The sequence below is a fragment of the Tachysurus fulvidraco genome, chromosome 1 (genome assembly GCF_022655615.1).
Source record: "Tachysurus fulvidraco isolate hzauxx_2018 chromosome 1, HZAU_PFXX_2.0, whole genome shotgun sequence".
Taxonomy (NCBI): domain Eukaryota; kingdom Metazoa; phylum Chordata; class Actinopteri; order Siluriformes; family Bagridae; genus Tachysurus; species Tachysurus fulvidraco.
In genome coordinates, this window is record NC_062518.1 from 23929213 (window position 1) to 23943194 (window position 13982).

General features: G+C 36.5%; 1 long non-coding RNA gene and 1 gene segment (V, D, J or C); both read right to left on the reverse strand.

The window, feature by feature from the left end:
* Positions 1-1650: 1650 nt before the first annotated feature.
* On the reverse strand, positions 1651-9373 carry LOC113664102. The gene is made up of 2 exons (XR_003438403.2): positions 8675-9373; positions 1651-2644 (listed from the first exon to the last, which is right to left on the reverse strand). It is a non-coding gene; the product is annotated as an uncharacterized LOC113664102 (long non-coding RNA).
* A 2983-nt stretch (positions 9374-12356) lies between these two features.
* On the reverse strand, positions 12357-13125 carry LOC125140853. The segment is given in 2 exon segments: positions 12357-12817; positions 12951-13125. Coding segments are annotated over 2 exon segments (501 nt in total).
* Positions 13126-13982: the final 857 nt, after the last annotated feature.

Here is a 13982-nt window from a genome sequence, read left to right on the forward strand (position 1 = left end):
GAGTGCACTCACTGGAATATCTTCAGGGAGGCTGCAACCAACGGCGACTCCATCAACTTGGAGGAGTATACGTCAGCAGTGACCAGTTACATCGACAAGTGCATTGATGACGTGACCATTTCCAAGACCATCACTACATGCTCCAACCAGAAGCCGTGGATGACTGCTAATGTGTGTGCTCTGCTGAGGACTAGGGACCTAGCCTTCAGAACAGGGGACAAGGTGGCCCTAAGAACAGTGAGGGCCAAACTGTCCCGAGCCATCAGAGAGGCAAAGCGCGCACACGCCCAGACAATCCACAGCCACTTCCAGGACAGCGGAGACACCCGGCGCATGTGGCAGGGCATACAGGCGATCCAGCATCCACCTAAAGGTTATGTATAATATAAATGACTTACCAATATTTTTGACAACTATCAATACAAAGAATAATAATATGATTGTTCTGTGTTTCTCTTGCAGTAGATATAAATGTCAGTATCTCTGTGAAACTGTCTAAACCAGGGGTGTCAAACTCAAATTCACAGTGGGCCAAAATATAAAACTGAGATAAAGTCACGGGCCAGACTGAATATTTATTGAAAAATTGATGTTGAATGGTAGGAAATTATATTTCTTGTTCCGTTGGTTTGTTTTAGTCCTTGGTTAACGACCGCAGCTAATCCATGCTAGTTACCCATTAGTTTGTGACAGTTAGGAAAACAGACAATGTTGTTAGATTCCGAAGCTCTTAATAAGGACGGTCAAAATTGACCCATGCTTTTTTGCTTAAAGGTGAAAAGACCCAACTTTATGTATGCTCTGTAAGATTCCCTTATCTGTCAAACATTTTATTAGATTGTTCTGGACTAAACACAAGCAGAATACTTTTATCAACTTACTTCACTTAAGGACATATTTAATGACATTATGCCTGAAGCAGTTTTGGATTTTTTTATCGTATGTTACTTAAAATAAAAAATTGTATAATATGACTTCCTGTTTATATTTGTTTTGTTTTTATTGCATTTATGATATTTGTATTTTTGTAATTGAATTTTGCTATGAAAAGCTTTTGATTGCTGACATGGTATTCCCAAGTGATAAACAGAGACGTCAGTCATGGACAAGTTGCAGGGACACTAAACACTTTTTTTTAAATGGTTAATTCAGTTGACTGTCCTGGAAGGATGTCACCAGTTAGCTTGGCAGTGTAACACACAAGTTCAGCCTCAAATTCAAACTTATTTTTTTTTGTTTATGTGAGTTTATTACATACTTATTTAATGTGGCAATAGTATTGCAGAAAAAGATTAAATAAAAGGTTGAACAGTCTTTGGCACCTCAACTATCTAACTTTCACATTATGTTCCTCTTAAATTTGTGATTTGCTTCCACCTGCAAATTGCTTTGTGTATCATATTTAATAAACCAATACAATTTAAATTATTAAATTAACATGTATAGTCACACCATTGTAGCAGTGTTGCATGCAGTGGTCTATAAGGTAAGTAGTGATTGTTCATTTAAAGTTTACTCAAGTGGAAGAATGTAAGTAATAAACTTAGGCAGATTATCCTATCATCAAAACCTTAAATTTTCTCTGGACTTAATGATAAATACATGTCTGACCGTTGGAACGAACCAAAAAAGACTAGAAAATGGCATTCATGACGATATATGGTGATTTTATTTCTTTGCCTACATTGACCCTAATGCATTAAGAAGATGGCGGCTCAGCTGACGCATTCGTTCCAATGTACTGCCCTATAAAAGGCGACATCTAGTGTGTGTATATATATATATGACCTAAAAATCATAAACAAATGCTGGCAGGTAAAATGTGTTGATGAAATCCTGAATGTTACAGTTCTAGTGGGAACAGAATAGCGTTACAGTAACTCAAACGTCAGAGACATCCGTAATCTCAGTCATGTTTTAGAGTAGATTCAGTAACAGAAACATTGACCTTTAACAATCAAATGCACATGCAGTTAGTGACAACAAACTTTCTACTCTCCAGAGGAGTTTCTTTATTTATCCATTTCATCTTCTGTACAATTGTATCTGTACAATCAAACACATCTGTTCTGAGAGGTTTGTAAAAGGACATTGCTCTAGTTCACATCCTACAAAGTAACATGCAGCTGTACAGTACATACATGCATAACACACAAGAATATCATGGACAACATGCAACTGTATATACATGCGTTTGTGGCCAGATGGCAGAGGGAGGGTATGAATTTAAATGATTTAAGAACCCTAAAGGGTTAACAATGCCCGACTACGCAACCCTGGGAATCTCACCCAAGGAATTAATTGACAATACTGTGCACAAGTTCCCCACTTTGTGGCAAATTGACAATGGAGACAGAGGTACTGGTATAAAAATGGAACACTGTTTATTGAATGTAATGACCAAGGAAATCTAAAATGCATTCACTTGTAAAACCACAATCACACAAATGGTCCAGAAAAGACAACACAAGGAACTGCAGCCTAGGCTAAATGACCGGCCGTACAGGCCTTTACTCTACGTACACTGCAAACTTACACCACTCCCAAAAGCCCCAGTGCACACGGTAAATCACAGCAGTCCGTGAGGAAACACCATCACCACCTAAATACTTCAGCCCTGCTCTTCAGAAAAGGTCTGCAGCTCCTGTAAAACAGAATAACAGAACACACTCTCACACACACAAACAAAAATGTTTAACAAGGTTTAGGCAGGCAACACAGCTGACACCTAATGCCTGCCAAACACACAAAAATAAATTAACAGAATTAAATCAAATTAAAGAATAAAGAACACAAAACCAATCTTCACTGGAACAACAGAGAAAACAAATAATCTCACCAGTACATTGGCAAAGATACAGAGATTAACCAAAAATAACTAATAAATCAATTAAATAAAAACACAACTGGACCATCTAAGTGCAAAGAGCACTCCCACACCATTAGCGCATTCACAACCGCATTAAAACGGCATTCACGAACATTCAACGAAGAACAAGACAGCGGTGACGTCACTGCATGCCCCCATCACTCTACAACATAGGGAAAACTAGGGGGAGCCAAGATGGCAGCGGTGTGAATGGTCACGTTTTAGAGTGGTCTACGTAGTTTGAGGAGTATGTAGCTAACAGACTTAGATTTGAATATGTAAAGTTACAACTTAGAAAATATATGCTTTTTCGATATTTTTCTGGCAATACTTGCACTTTTTGACGTGATATTATGGGCAAAAAAAGGAAAAATCAGTCCCTTCATGAAAGCGCTATACTAGCTGGACACCTTATGGACGAATGTTGCACGGAGTCAGTCGACATGGAGAATATTAATCTTGAGACAGAAATCGGTGCCAATGAAGAGATTCTTGCGAGGCCTATTTGCTCTACTCCATCCAATAATCTTGTGAGCTCAGAAGGCATGAACGAAGTCTCCTTATCTACATTACTTGACGCGATTCAGAAGCTAACTGCTAAAGTAGATGAAACACACAACAAGGTGATCTCCATTGATAAAACAGTTGCCGTTTCTTGCGGTAAACTCGACAAACTATCTGAAAAAGTCTCCCACATGAGTGGAGAGGTCAAGATGCACGCTGTCAAGATCGTTCAACTTGAAAAGGAGATTAAAGATTTGCGAGTTGAAAATGTAAGTCTGAAGGAAAGTTTCGATGAAATGCAACGGTACTCACGTAGATGGAATCTCAAGCTACAGGGGGTCCCAGAGCGCGACGGAGAAGATGCGAGAGGTGTGACAATCGATGTCCTAAAGAAGATGGTCCCTAGTATCCAGAACAAGTTGGATGATGTAGTTGATGTTGTACACCGCCTGGGGTTAAGGAGATCCGACGGAGCGCCTCGTAACATCATCATGCGTTTTACCATGCGTACCTACAGAGATATGGTATGGAGGGCTGCGAAAGACTCGCGCTATCTAAAAGAAAACAAGCTTCGGATCAAGGAGGCGTTGATCAAACAAGATGTTGAGGCTAGAGCCAAATTATGGCCATTGGTTAAGAAGGCTCGTGAGGAGGGGAAGAAGGTTTCGTGGAAGGGTCCCCATGCTTTTGTCGTTGGAAAAAAACTCGAACTTTGCCCTTGAGATGGACAACGTATTGTTCTATATTCGCAGATTACCTTCATGGAACAACTTATTTTGAATTTTTCTCAAGAATTATGCATGTACAGTTTCACGTTTTGATGTCTTCCCCCGTGTTCTCTTCACGAGTTGCTCTTGGTCAGTCTTTCATTTATAAATAACCTGTAAAGAGTATTCCTTTTGAACGTTTAATTTATGTTCGGACAATTTCTTATTTTATTTTATACTGATATCTTATTTACAGTCTTCATGGAGCATCTGAAGTTGAACTTGGCTCCTGAACTGTGCATTGTCAAACAATTTCTAAATGCAGACCGATTTATGGGGCAACGTGAAAGTTTTCTACTTTGTTATGGTTCCTTTATCACAAATACGTTATGCTCGCTCATACAGTTGCACTTTTGCCTAAGTTATTGGGTATGTGTTAGCTACAACTACCTCTTTGTCAACGCAGTTTTACAGCGGTAAGTTTAAAACCTTTTTGTGTTCTTGTGTTCTTGGTCAAGTTACTCTTTACCGTTTTTGTTCATTCTCTCTTTTTTCTTTTTTCTTTCTCTTATGCAAGACTTGGAGTTTAACTCTTTGAGTATTTTATCGTTGAACACTCGTGGCTTGAGAGATCTCACTAAAAGAAAAGCCTTATTCTTATACTGTAGAAGAATGAATGCTGACTTAATACTGTTACAAGAAACTCATTCCTGTGAGGGTGATGTTCGCTTTTGGAAATCACAATGGGGTGACAAGGCCTACTTTAGTCACGGATCTAACCGCTCCACAGGGGTTCTCACTTTGATTAACAAATTTAAAGGAGATATTGTTGAATCGTTGATCTCTATGGAAGGAAGATGGGTTATTCTGGTCACTAAACTTGACAATGCTACTTTTATAATATGTAATATATATGGCCACAACTTAAAATCTGCCAACAAGTCTCTTATTTTCTTATTACAGAGGAATATTGAAGCTCTGAAAAGTAAATATCAACGAGCTTTTATTATTATTGCTGGAGATTTTAATGATGTATTAGATAACTCAGTTGACAGATTTCCTCCTAAGATGAGCCTCACTAATAATATTATCTGTACTCTGTGTGATTTTTTTCATATTACAGATGCATGGCGCTATTATCACCCTGATGTAACTGAATATACTTGGAGTAATAATTTGTTGTCTTCTAAATCTAGAATAGATTTTTTTTTATTTCTCAACAGTTACTGCAATATGTGTCTGATGTCAGTCACCAATATGCTCCATTTTCTGACCACTTAGTAATTAAGCTGATTTTGCAGACTAAACACAGGGAGAGTACTGTACGTGGTTACTGGAAATTGAATAATAATCTGCTAAAAGATAAAATTTTTAATGATCAAATCAAGGGATTAGTTAATGGAATTTTTTCAAATAATGAATTTGAGTCTCATGGTGCTAAATGGGAATATTTTAAATATAAAGCAAGATTAATAGCTATAAATAGATCGAAAACCTTAAAGGTGCTTAATGCTGGTAGAGAAGCGGACTTGCTAATTAAAATAAATACCTTAATCAAAAAAGAGAATCTTTGTTACAGAGATTAGTCAGTTAAAAACTTTGCAATTGGAATTAGACAATATATATTTAGAAATAGTTAAGGGTGCCTTTGTTAGATCTAGAGCGAGATGGCTTGAGGAAGGAGAAAAAAATACGAGCTTCTTCTTCTCACTTGAAAAGAGGAATTTTAAAAGGAAAAGCATCTCTGTATTAAAAATTAACAATTCAGTCTCTAAAAACCCTGAAGAAATTGAGGAATTTGTTAGTAATTTTTATAGGAACCTGTACTCCCCTGATTTACAGGCAAACCAAAGTATGTCATACCTACAACAGATTAAGAACTATATACCTCAAATAAGTGACGAATTTAAGTTGTCATGTGAGGCTACTGTTTCTTTAAATGAAATGAGAGATGCAATGAAATCAATGAAAAAGGGGAGGTCGCCTGGCTCTGATGGCCTTACTTTAGAATTCTTCATACAGTTTTGGGAGATTTTAGAACAACCTTTCTTCTTAATGCTTCAAGAATGTATAAAAAATGGTACAATGACTCCTACTATGAAACAAGGGGTGATATCTCTCATTCCCAAACCAGATAAAGATGTAACTATAATTGATAACTGGCGCCCTATCACTCTTCTTAATTTTGACTATAAATTAATTGCATCCATATTTGCCAATAGATTAAAACAGCATTTACATTGTGTCATTAATGAGACACAGACTGGACTTATGAAAGGTCGTCATATTAGTTGTAATACTCGACTTGTTCTGGATCTTATTGATTACAGAGATGAAATCAAGTCTGATGCAATTATCTTATTCCTCGATTTTTATAAGGCCTTCGATACTGTAAAGCATCAATTCCTTATAGACTCTTTATGGGCTTTTGGATTTCCTTCTAAACTCATAAATATTGTTCAAATGCTGTACAAAGAAATAGATAGTTGTATAATTTTAAATTCACGTACATCACCAAGGTTTCCTGTCCTTCGCGGAATACGTCAAGGTTGCCCTTTGAGCCCCTTTTTATTTTTATTTGTTGTTGAAACACTATCCATAGATATTTTGCACAATAATAACTTTGCTGGCCTTGATATCTTTAATAGAGAGATTCGAATCTCACAGCTAGCAGATGATACTACTTTATTTTTGAAAGATAAAGAGCAAGTTTCTCCAGTTTTAACTACAATCAATGCCTTCTCTAACGCTTCTGGGCTCAAACTTAATTTATCTAGGTGTGAAATTATTTGCTTGTTTGACACTGTGGAAACTGAAATTGAAAATATACCAATTAAAAATGAAGTGAAATATTTGGGAATTCACATAACAAACCATTTAATTAGTAGACAATCTCTGAATTTTTCTCAACGGTTATTGAAAGCAAAATATATTTTTAATAATTGGCTCCGAAGAGATTTATCAATTTTAGGCAGAGTTTTCTTGTCCAAAACAGAAGGATTATCCAGGTTTGTGTAGCCTTCCCTGTCTTTAGCTGTAGATAATCACACCTCCAAAAATATAGATAAGATTTTTCTTGATTTCATTTGGAGCAATAAGTCACACAAGTTGAAGAAATATGTTTTAGCAAACAAAAGGAGTGATGGGGGTCTCGAAGTCCTGCATTTTGAAGATACTAACAATACATTTAAAATTAATTGGTTAAAAAGATGTTTGCTTGGGTCAGATTCTTTGTGGTATTTTATTCCTAATAATATATTTGAGAGGGTAGGTGGCCTTTCTTTTTTGATGAAATGCAATTACTCCACTGGTAAATTGCCTATTAAACTGGCTAGATTTCATCAACAAGCATTGTTAGCCTGGAAACTGGCTTACAACCACAACTTTTCACCCCACAAAACCATCTTATGGAATAATTTGGATATTAAGATTAGAAACAGATCAATCTTTTTTGAGAAATGGTTTAATAGAAACATAATTTTTGTTGCTGATCTATTCAACTCTACTGGTGATTTATTATCTTATGAAAGCTTTATGAACATCCATCATTGTCCTGTTCCATTTAGAGAATTTAACTCTGTTATTAAGGCAATTCCTGATGGATTAATATGTCTAATGAAAGCTTCCCTTACCCATGAGTCATGCACAAAACAACTTTCACAGTTATTTTTGGGAGGTGTCTCGCTTTTAAGTAAAGATTGTAATAATAAATGTATTCGTCAACTTTTTCAATCTCGAAACTCAATTTCTCCAAAAGGAGTTCTAAAATAGATAACATTAAATGGAGGAAAACATGGTTATTACCATATAAATACTGTATACCGAATAAAGTGAAAGAAGTGCACTTCAAAATTGTGCATAATATATACCCTTGTAATGCAGCTTTATCTAAATTTTGTGATGTAGCTGATATATGTACCTTTTGTAAAAAAGAAAGTGAAGATGTTTGTCACTTATTCTTCACATGTAATGTTTCTTCACTCTTCTGGAAAGATTTGAGTCTCTATTGTTTCTCTAAACTTAACATAAATGGTGTTTTCTACATTAGAAATTAACATAAATGGTGTTTTCTACATTTGAAAACCAAAACAAATCTTTAGAATCAACTGTTAACTTTCTTATCCTCGTGGCAAAGTTCTATTTTCACAAACAAAGATTTCTTAAGAAAATCCCTACTTTTATAGAGTTCTTATGCGTAGTAGAACATTTAATTAAATCACTGAGAGTAATTGATAACAAAAAATGTATTTCTTTTTTTGAAGAGATATGATGAGATCTTTCATGTAACGTGATCAACACGGTCTTTTTTTTTCTTTTCTTTTTTTTCTTTCTTCGTACCCTCTTTTCTTTACTTGCTATATTTATGCCTATTTTTTTTCTTTCTATTCTCATACATCTGTTCAATTAATGTTGGATATATTGTTGATACATTTTATGTAATGTACACATAGTTGTCTTTGTTGTTATCATCTTTGAATTTGCAATAAAAAAAATAAAAAAATAAAATAAATATAAAAAACATAGGGAAAACTAATCATATTAGCCAGTCACCATAAAACATTTATATAATAAAACCCACATGAATCAGACCCACCATATAACAGGCGCAGGGACCCGGGAGTCAGTAGAGGTGAAGATAATAATCCATAGTTGCAATGCGAAGTATAGTTTCAGTTTAATCATTCAGGATAAGCTCAGGATACACGAGGGAAAATAACAGTCGTCATCCGCCCATACACGGCATTGTATTGACTACAATAAACGCACGAGCTACTACCGAAACGCAAGTACATCAGCACGCCATTACAAACATTAACATGCATAACATTGCCTGAATATGGTCGCATAAACAGATGTGAGACACACACCACGAACAATACGTCAAAGCCACGATATCTGCAGCCACGGAGATGCCTACAGTTGCTGCGATTATCCTGCGAAGCTGCAGAAAACCGACATGTATAATCCATGTTTTAAAAGAGATGCATAGCGATAGTTGTTTCACGTACCAAAATCACAACAGCCCTCAATCCATAAACCGGAAGCGAAACGGGATCCCGGGAAGTGACGCTCGTTTAGGTCACACATGCATGTTGTTTATATAGACATAATCCAACCTCCTCTATCAGCACCAACCAATGAATAACCTAATGCCTAATAATCACTTACCGACCTCCACCTGCCACACATATCATAACCAGTGTATCATGGACAAAATTGTCAAGAAACAATGAGGTTAAATAAACTTAATTTCATGTCCTGTGCACCTGGAACACAGTGGTGTAGTCGGGGCCATATACACGTATACGGAGTATGCTTACTTTTTCCCCAGGGCTGTTTGCGTATACTGACTTCTATGGCTTAATATTAACGTATACCCTCGGTATACCCACTTGTTTTGCTGCTTAAAACGTCCATAATCTACCCTCGTCTTTTCTTCCCCTTTAACTGCATCGCATTTTTTTACCTCGCAAAACTTCGTTCCCAACAGCTGCAACAGCTAAATCCCTTTTTTTTTTCATTTTATTACGCCCCCTTTCCCCGCCCCCGACAGCTGTCGTGTACTACTTCACCGAGAGGAGAGTTTACTTCATCAACAGAAGCTGGTGTCATGCTGAAGCAGTAAGTAAATATACGTGATTTACAATGTAATGGCTTGGCTCAACTCGTGTGTTTTGTGGTTGTGTTTAACCTATTAAAATAAGAATATGCATTTCTTCAAAATAAACTTTAGTTTTGGGTTGGGCAGTATGCCGAATGCCGATATATATTGCTATATCTCCGTATTAAAATATGTGCGCCCTGCATAGTACAGTTTAACGTTATTTACGTGTTAGATTGATAAATGTACATGAATGAGAAAATCGCTACATGCTTTAGTTTAAAGGGAATTATTATACTGTATGCAGTAAGTCACTGCTGTCTGTCATGTAAGGAATTGAGTTCTCTTTCAAAGTTTATTGCAGTAAAATGGTCAAATGCACACAATATATTAAAGTTGAGATACAATTGATGCGTGTGTAATCCGTGCATTTGGTCTTAAAGTGACAGCAATCATTAATGTTAATGTTAATCTAACAACTAAAGAGTAAGAAAAAAAATCACACAGAAGTTATTCAGACTTATTCAAACCATACCTACCAGATTATTCATGTTCACAAACGTCTGTCTTTTCCTAAATGTAAATACATTTCATTGAAAGAAGCAGCTAACATTAGTAATGTCATGTGTTGTTTTAGTTTTAAGATGCCTAGTCAGATAAATTAGTGAGCTAACTAGATTATGTTGTTAACCATTTTAGTTTAACAAAGCATAGTTCAGATGTTATTCTGACCATTTCTCATCTAGAAATGGTAGGAAGAGGAAGAAGGGAAAAGAGGAGTCAGTCTGACTATTTTGTAAGGTAACTAAATGAACTAAACTAAATGAAATATAGCACAAAGTGCCTAACATGTTGGGTGTTGATCTGTCAGCCATCAGAAAACTGTTTATTTTCATAATCTGTGTGTCTTCAATTATTACCTCCAGCACAGCCCAAAGTCAGACCAGCACAGCCCAGACTTCCAGCACAGCCCAAAGTCAGACCAGCACAGCCCAGGGGTCTCATTTATAAAACTGTGCGTAGGATCGCTACTAAATGTTTACGTACGGCCAAAAGCCAAAAATGGCGTACGGCAAAAAAATTCTGATTTATAAAACCGTGCGTACGCACACCTGTAAGCAATGTTCCCTTTATAAATCACAGATCACCCGCAGATGTGCGTACCAGCCTCAAATCCCGCCCTGTACACGCCCATTTTTAACCATAAATAGTCAATGTAAATCACTGCGCGGGCACGAGAGTGGACCTCGTTATAATGAGTTTCCCCTGCGCTCCATGTGTTTAAAAATGGGGTGAGGAGCCAGCGTCTCAGGGGGTAGCCACTGTCGCCTGCAGGTTATAATTATATTAAAAGCAACATTGTTACAATTATATTAAAAACAAAATTGTTACATTTTCTACTTTTTAATATTGTTAAAATCACCAAGAAGCCAGCCATCACGTAGCTACTGCGCCTGCATTTAGTCTGTTCCCTACACTGTTATGTGTCAAGATAAAGGAATCATGTGTTGAACCAGGCCAGCGTGCCACAATGTTTGTGAGGGTCATGTTGGAGTCACATATGATTTGCACATTAATAGAATGTACATGCTTTCTGTTTACATAAGCAAATTCATTTGCAGATGGTGCCCTTATAGCAACATGAGCACAGTCAATTGTGCCGATTACATTTGGGAAACCAGACATTGCTGCAAAATTTAATTTTCATTTCGGCCTGTTCTCGCACAGTGTAGGGGAACCTGATGTAACGACTACCCATATTAAGTATACCATTCAAAACGACAGATATTATGGCACTCAGGGATGGCTGATATACCAGACCTATAGGGTGAGATGATAGATTCCAATAGAATTATTCATATACGAAAAGGTTTTAGACACAAAGTTGAGGATTACTTATAGTTTTTTTTTTATATAAATAATTTACCTGTCTGCCAATTCCCGCTGGAAACAGCCGGTTGCCACGAACCCCAGAGTGGTGAGGACTTGTATTTGGACTGGCATGGCATGGTTCCAGCGTGTTGCCCTCTCTAATACTGGACCCAATTCAACACATATATCTAAGAGCACAGGGAATAGCATTAGGGAATCTAAATCGGCTTATTAGCCAGTCATCATAATGGGCCAGGAAATCATCATGGTCCCTGAAAACTCGTTCTCTCCTTATTCTCCCATTGGCGTAATCGTCCAACAGTGCCAGCAGTGCCATCATGAAGCATTACATACCCTGGTCACCGGAGGATGTATATGTTTCTAGCAATTAGACTGATCGTTAACACCTTGACAAAATCACAGAATTAATTTGTGGGCGAAAATTTAAGACGAAAATGTTATAGTGAACACATACTTCTTCATGACGGTTTTGTAATGAACACTGTAATTTATAAAGAGAACATTGCTTACAGGTGTGCATACACACGGTTTTATAAATCAGAATTTTTTTTGCCGTACGCCATTTTTGGCTTTTGTGTGTACGCAAACTTTTAGTAGGGATTCTATGCACAGTTTTATAAATGAGTCCCCAGAACTCCAGCACAGGTCTCTCCAAAGAAAAAACTAAATTCAGTTCATGACCTCATGAGTAGAAAAGTACAGGGGAATCAACAGCATGAACCTTAACCAGGAATTAAGTCAATAATCATTTAATACAAACAGTTTGTTTTTCATGAATTGTTCAAACAATTATCAATTTGGGTAAGAAGATGATCAAAATATAGGAACTAGTAAATGACTCTATTTGTATGAAACAGGTAAACAGCTCCACCTGCTGAGAAACAAATATCAGTCTTGACTTTTTGTACAGTCTGTTAGAGTTTTGTGTCACTGTGGGCTCCATGGCACAGTAGTACAGTGCAGAGTCTGATATTGCAGCAGGAAAGATCTCCAGATCTACTTTCTTCTCCTTTTTACGAAGTTTAATGGATAGTCGTGGGTCAAGCTCATGTTTAATTCTAATGTCACTCTCTGTGGATTTAAGAATCAGCAGCAGAAACTCTGGTTCTGATTGAGGTTTTTGTCGATACCAGTGGAAATAGTAAGCTGATTGATCATATGTGCAGGTCAGTGTGATGTTGCTGCCTTCACTTGAAGATATGATGGTTTGGTCTGGTGTAATTCTGCTGTCAACAGCACCTGCTGTGAAAAGAGATTGTAACAACATAAACATTTCTACTTTCATTGCTTAAGGACATATCATTTTTTATGCTAAATGAATCATCATGCATCTTCAGCATTCACCTAATTGTTATGTATAATATAAATGACTTACCAATATTTTTGACAACTATCAATACAAAGAAGAATAACATTATTGTTCTGTGTGTCTCTTGCAGTAGATATAAATGTCAGTATCTCTGTAAAACTGTCTAAACTGTATCTCACCACATCTAGCTCCACCTACTGAGGTGTAGGCATGTCATTGTTTTGACATCAGTCCCTCAACCTAGAATTTACTTCTCATGTCACTTCTGACCTTTACATTGACTTATTTACATTAGATTTAAATCTGTTTAAAATTTAATAATTCAAACAAATATTTAATGATTGATAATTTGTTGCAGTTTATAATTTGTGTTCTTTCTCCTAATGTTTGCACACTTTTCTGAATCTTCAAAAAACTTTATTTAAAATGCTGAAAAGAATTATCAGCACCATTCCTGTCTTCAACAGACCTGCAGTCTCATGTATTGTATTAATCTTGTGTATGTGTAATTTTGTGCATAATTTCTGCATATCTATGGATAGAATGTAATCTATAAAGATCCTGTGGGTGTGAATGTGTGTATAGTTACGCATACTCCTGACCATGTGTACCTCTAGTGGTAGAAAAGTAAAATTGCAGGTATGATTCTAAACCGCTCTTCCTCCACTTACTGTAGATCATATCAGTGTAATTTGTGCTATTGAGTAAATAGTGATTTTGATGCTCACAACGTTGACAGTTAACGTGTTTTACTGATAATGTTGGTTAGCCGCTTTATGCAATAACTGCAGCAAATTATTATGAAACTAACTATGATTATATATATTTATGTACAAAGGGCCTCTTCACTCTTACGAGCTGAAATAAAAGAATAAACAGATCATCTGAACGTCTGAAATTTGACTTTGAGACAATGCAGTGTGTATGAGATAGGAGAGAATGAACTGATTATACTTTTGAAATCCAGCAGAGTGATGCTATTCTGGACAGGACATGTGGATTGTGTGAGTTAAAGCATGATGGATCTAGATGACAGGTTTGTACAGAAATATTCAGTTTTGAGCTCAGGTAACTTTGTGTAAATGTTTTCCAAGTATC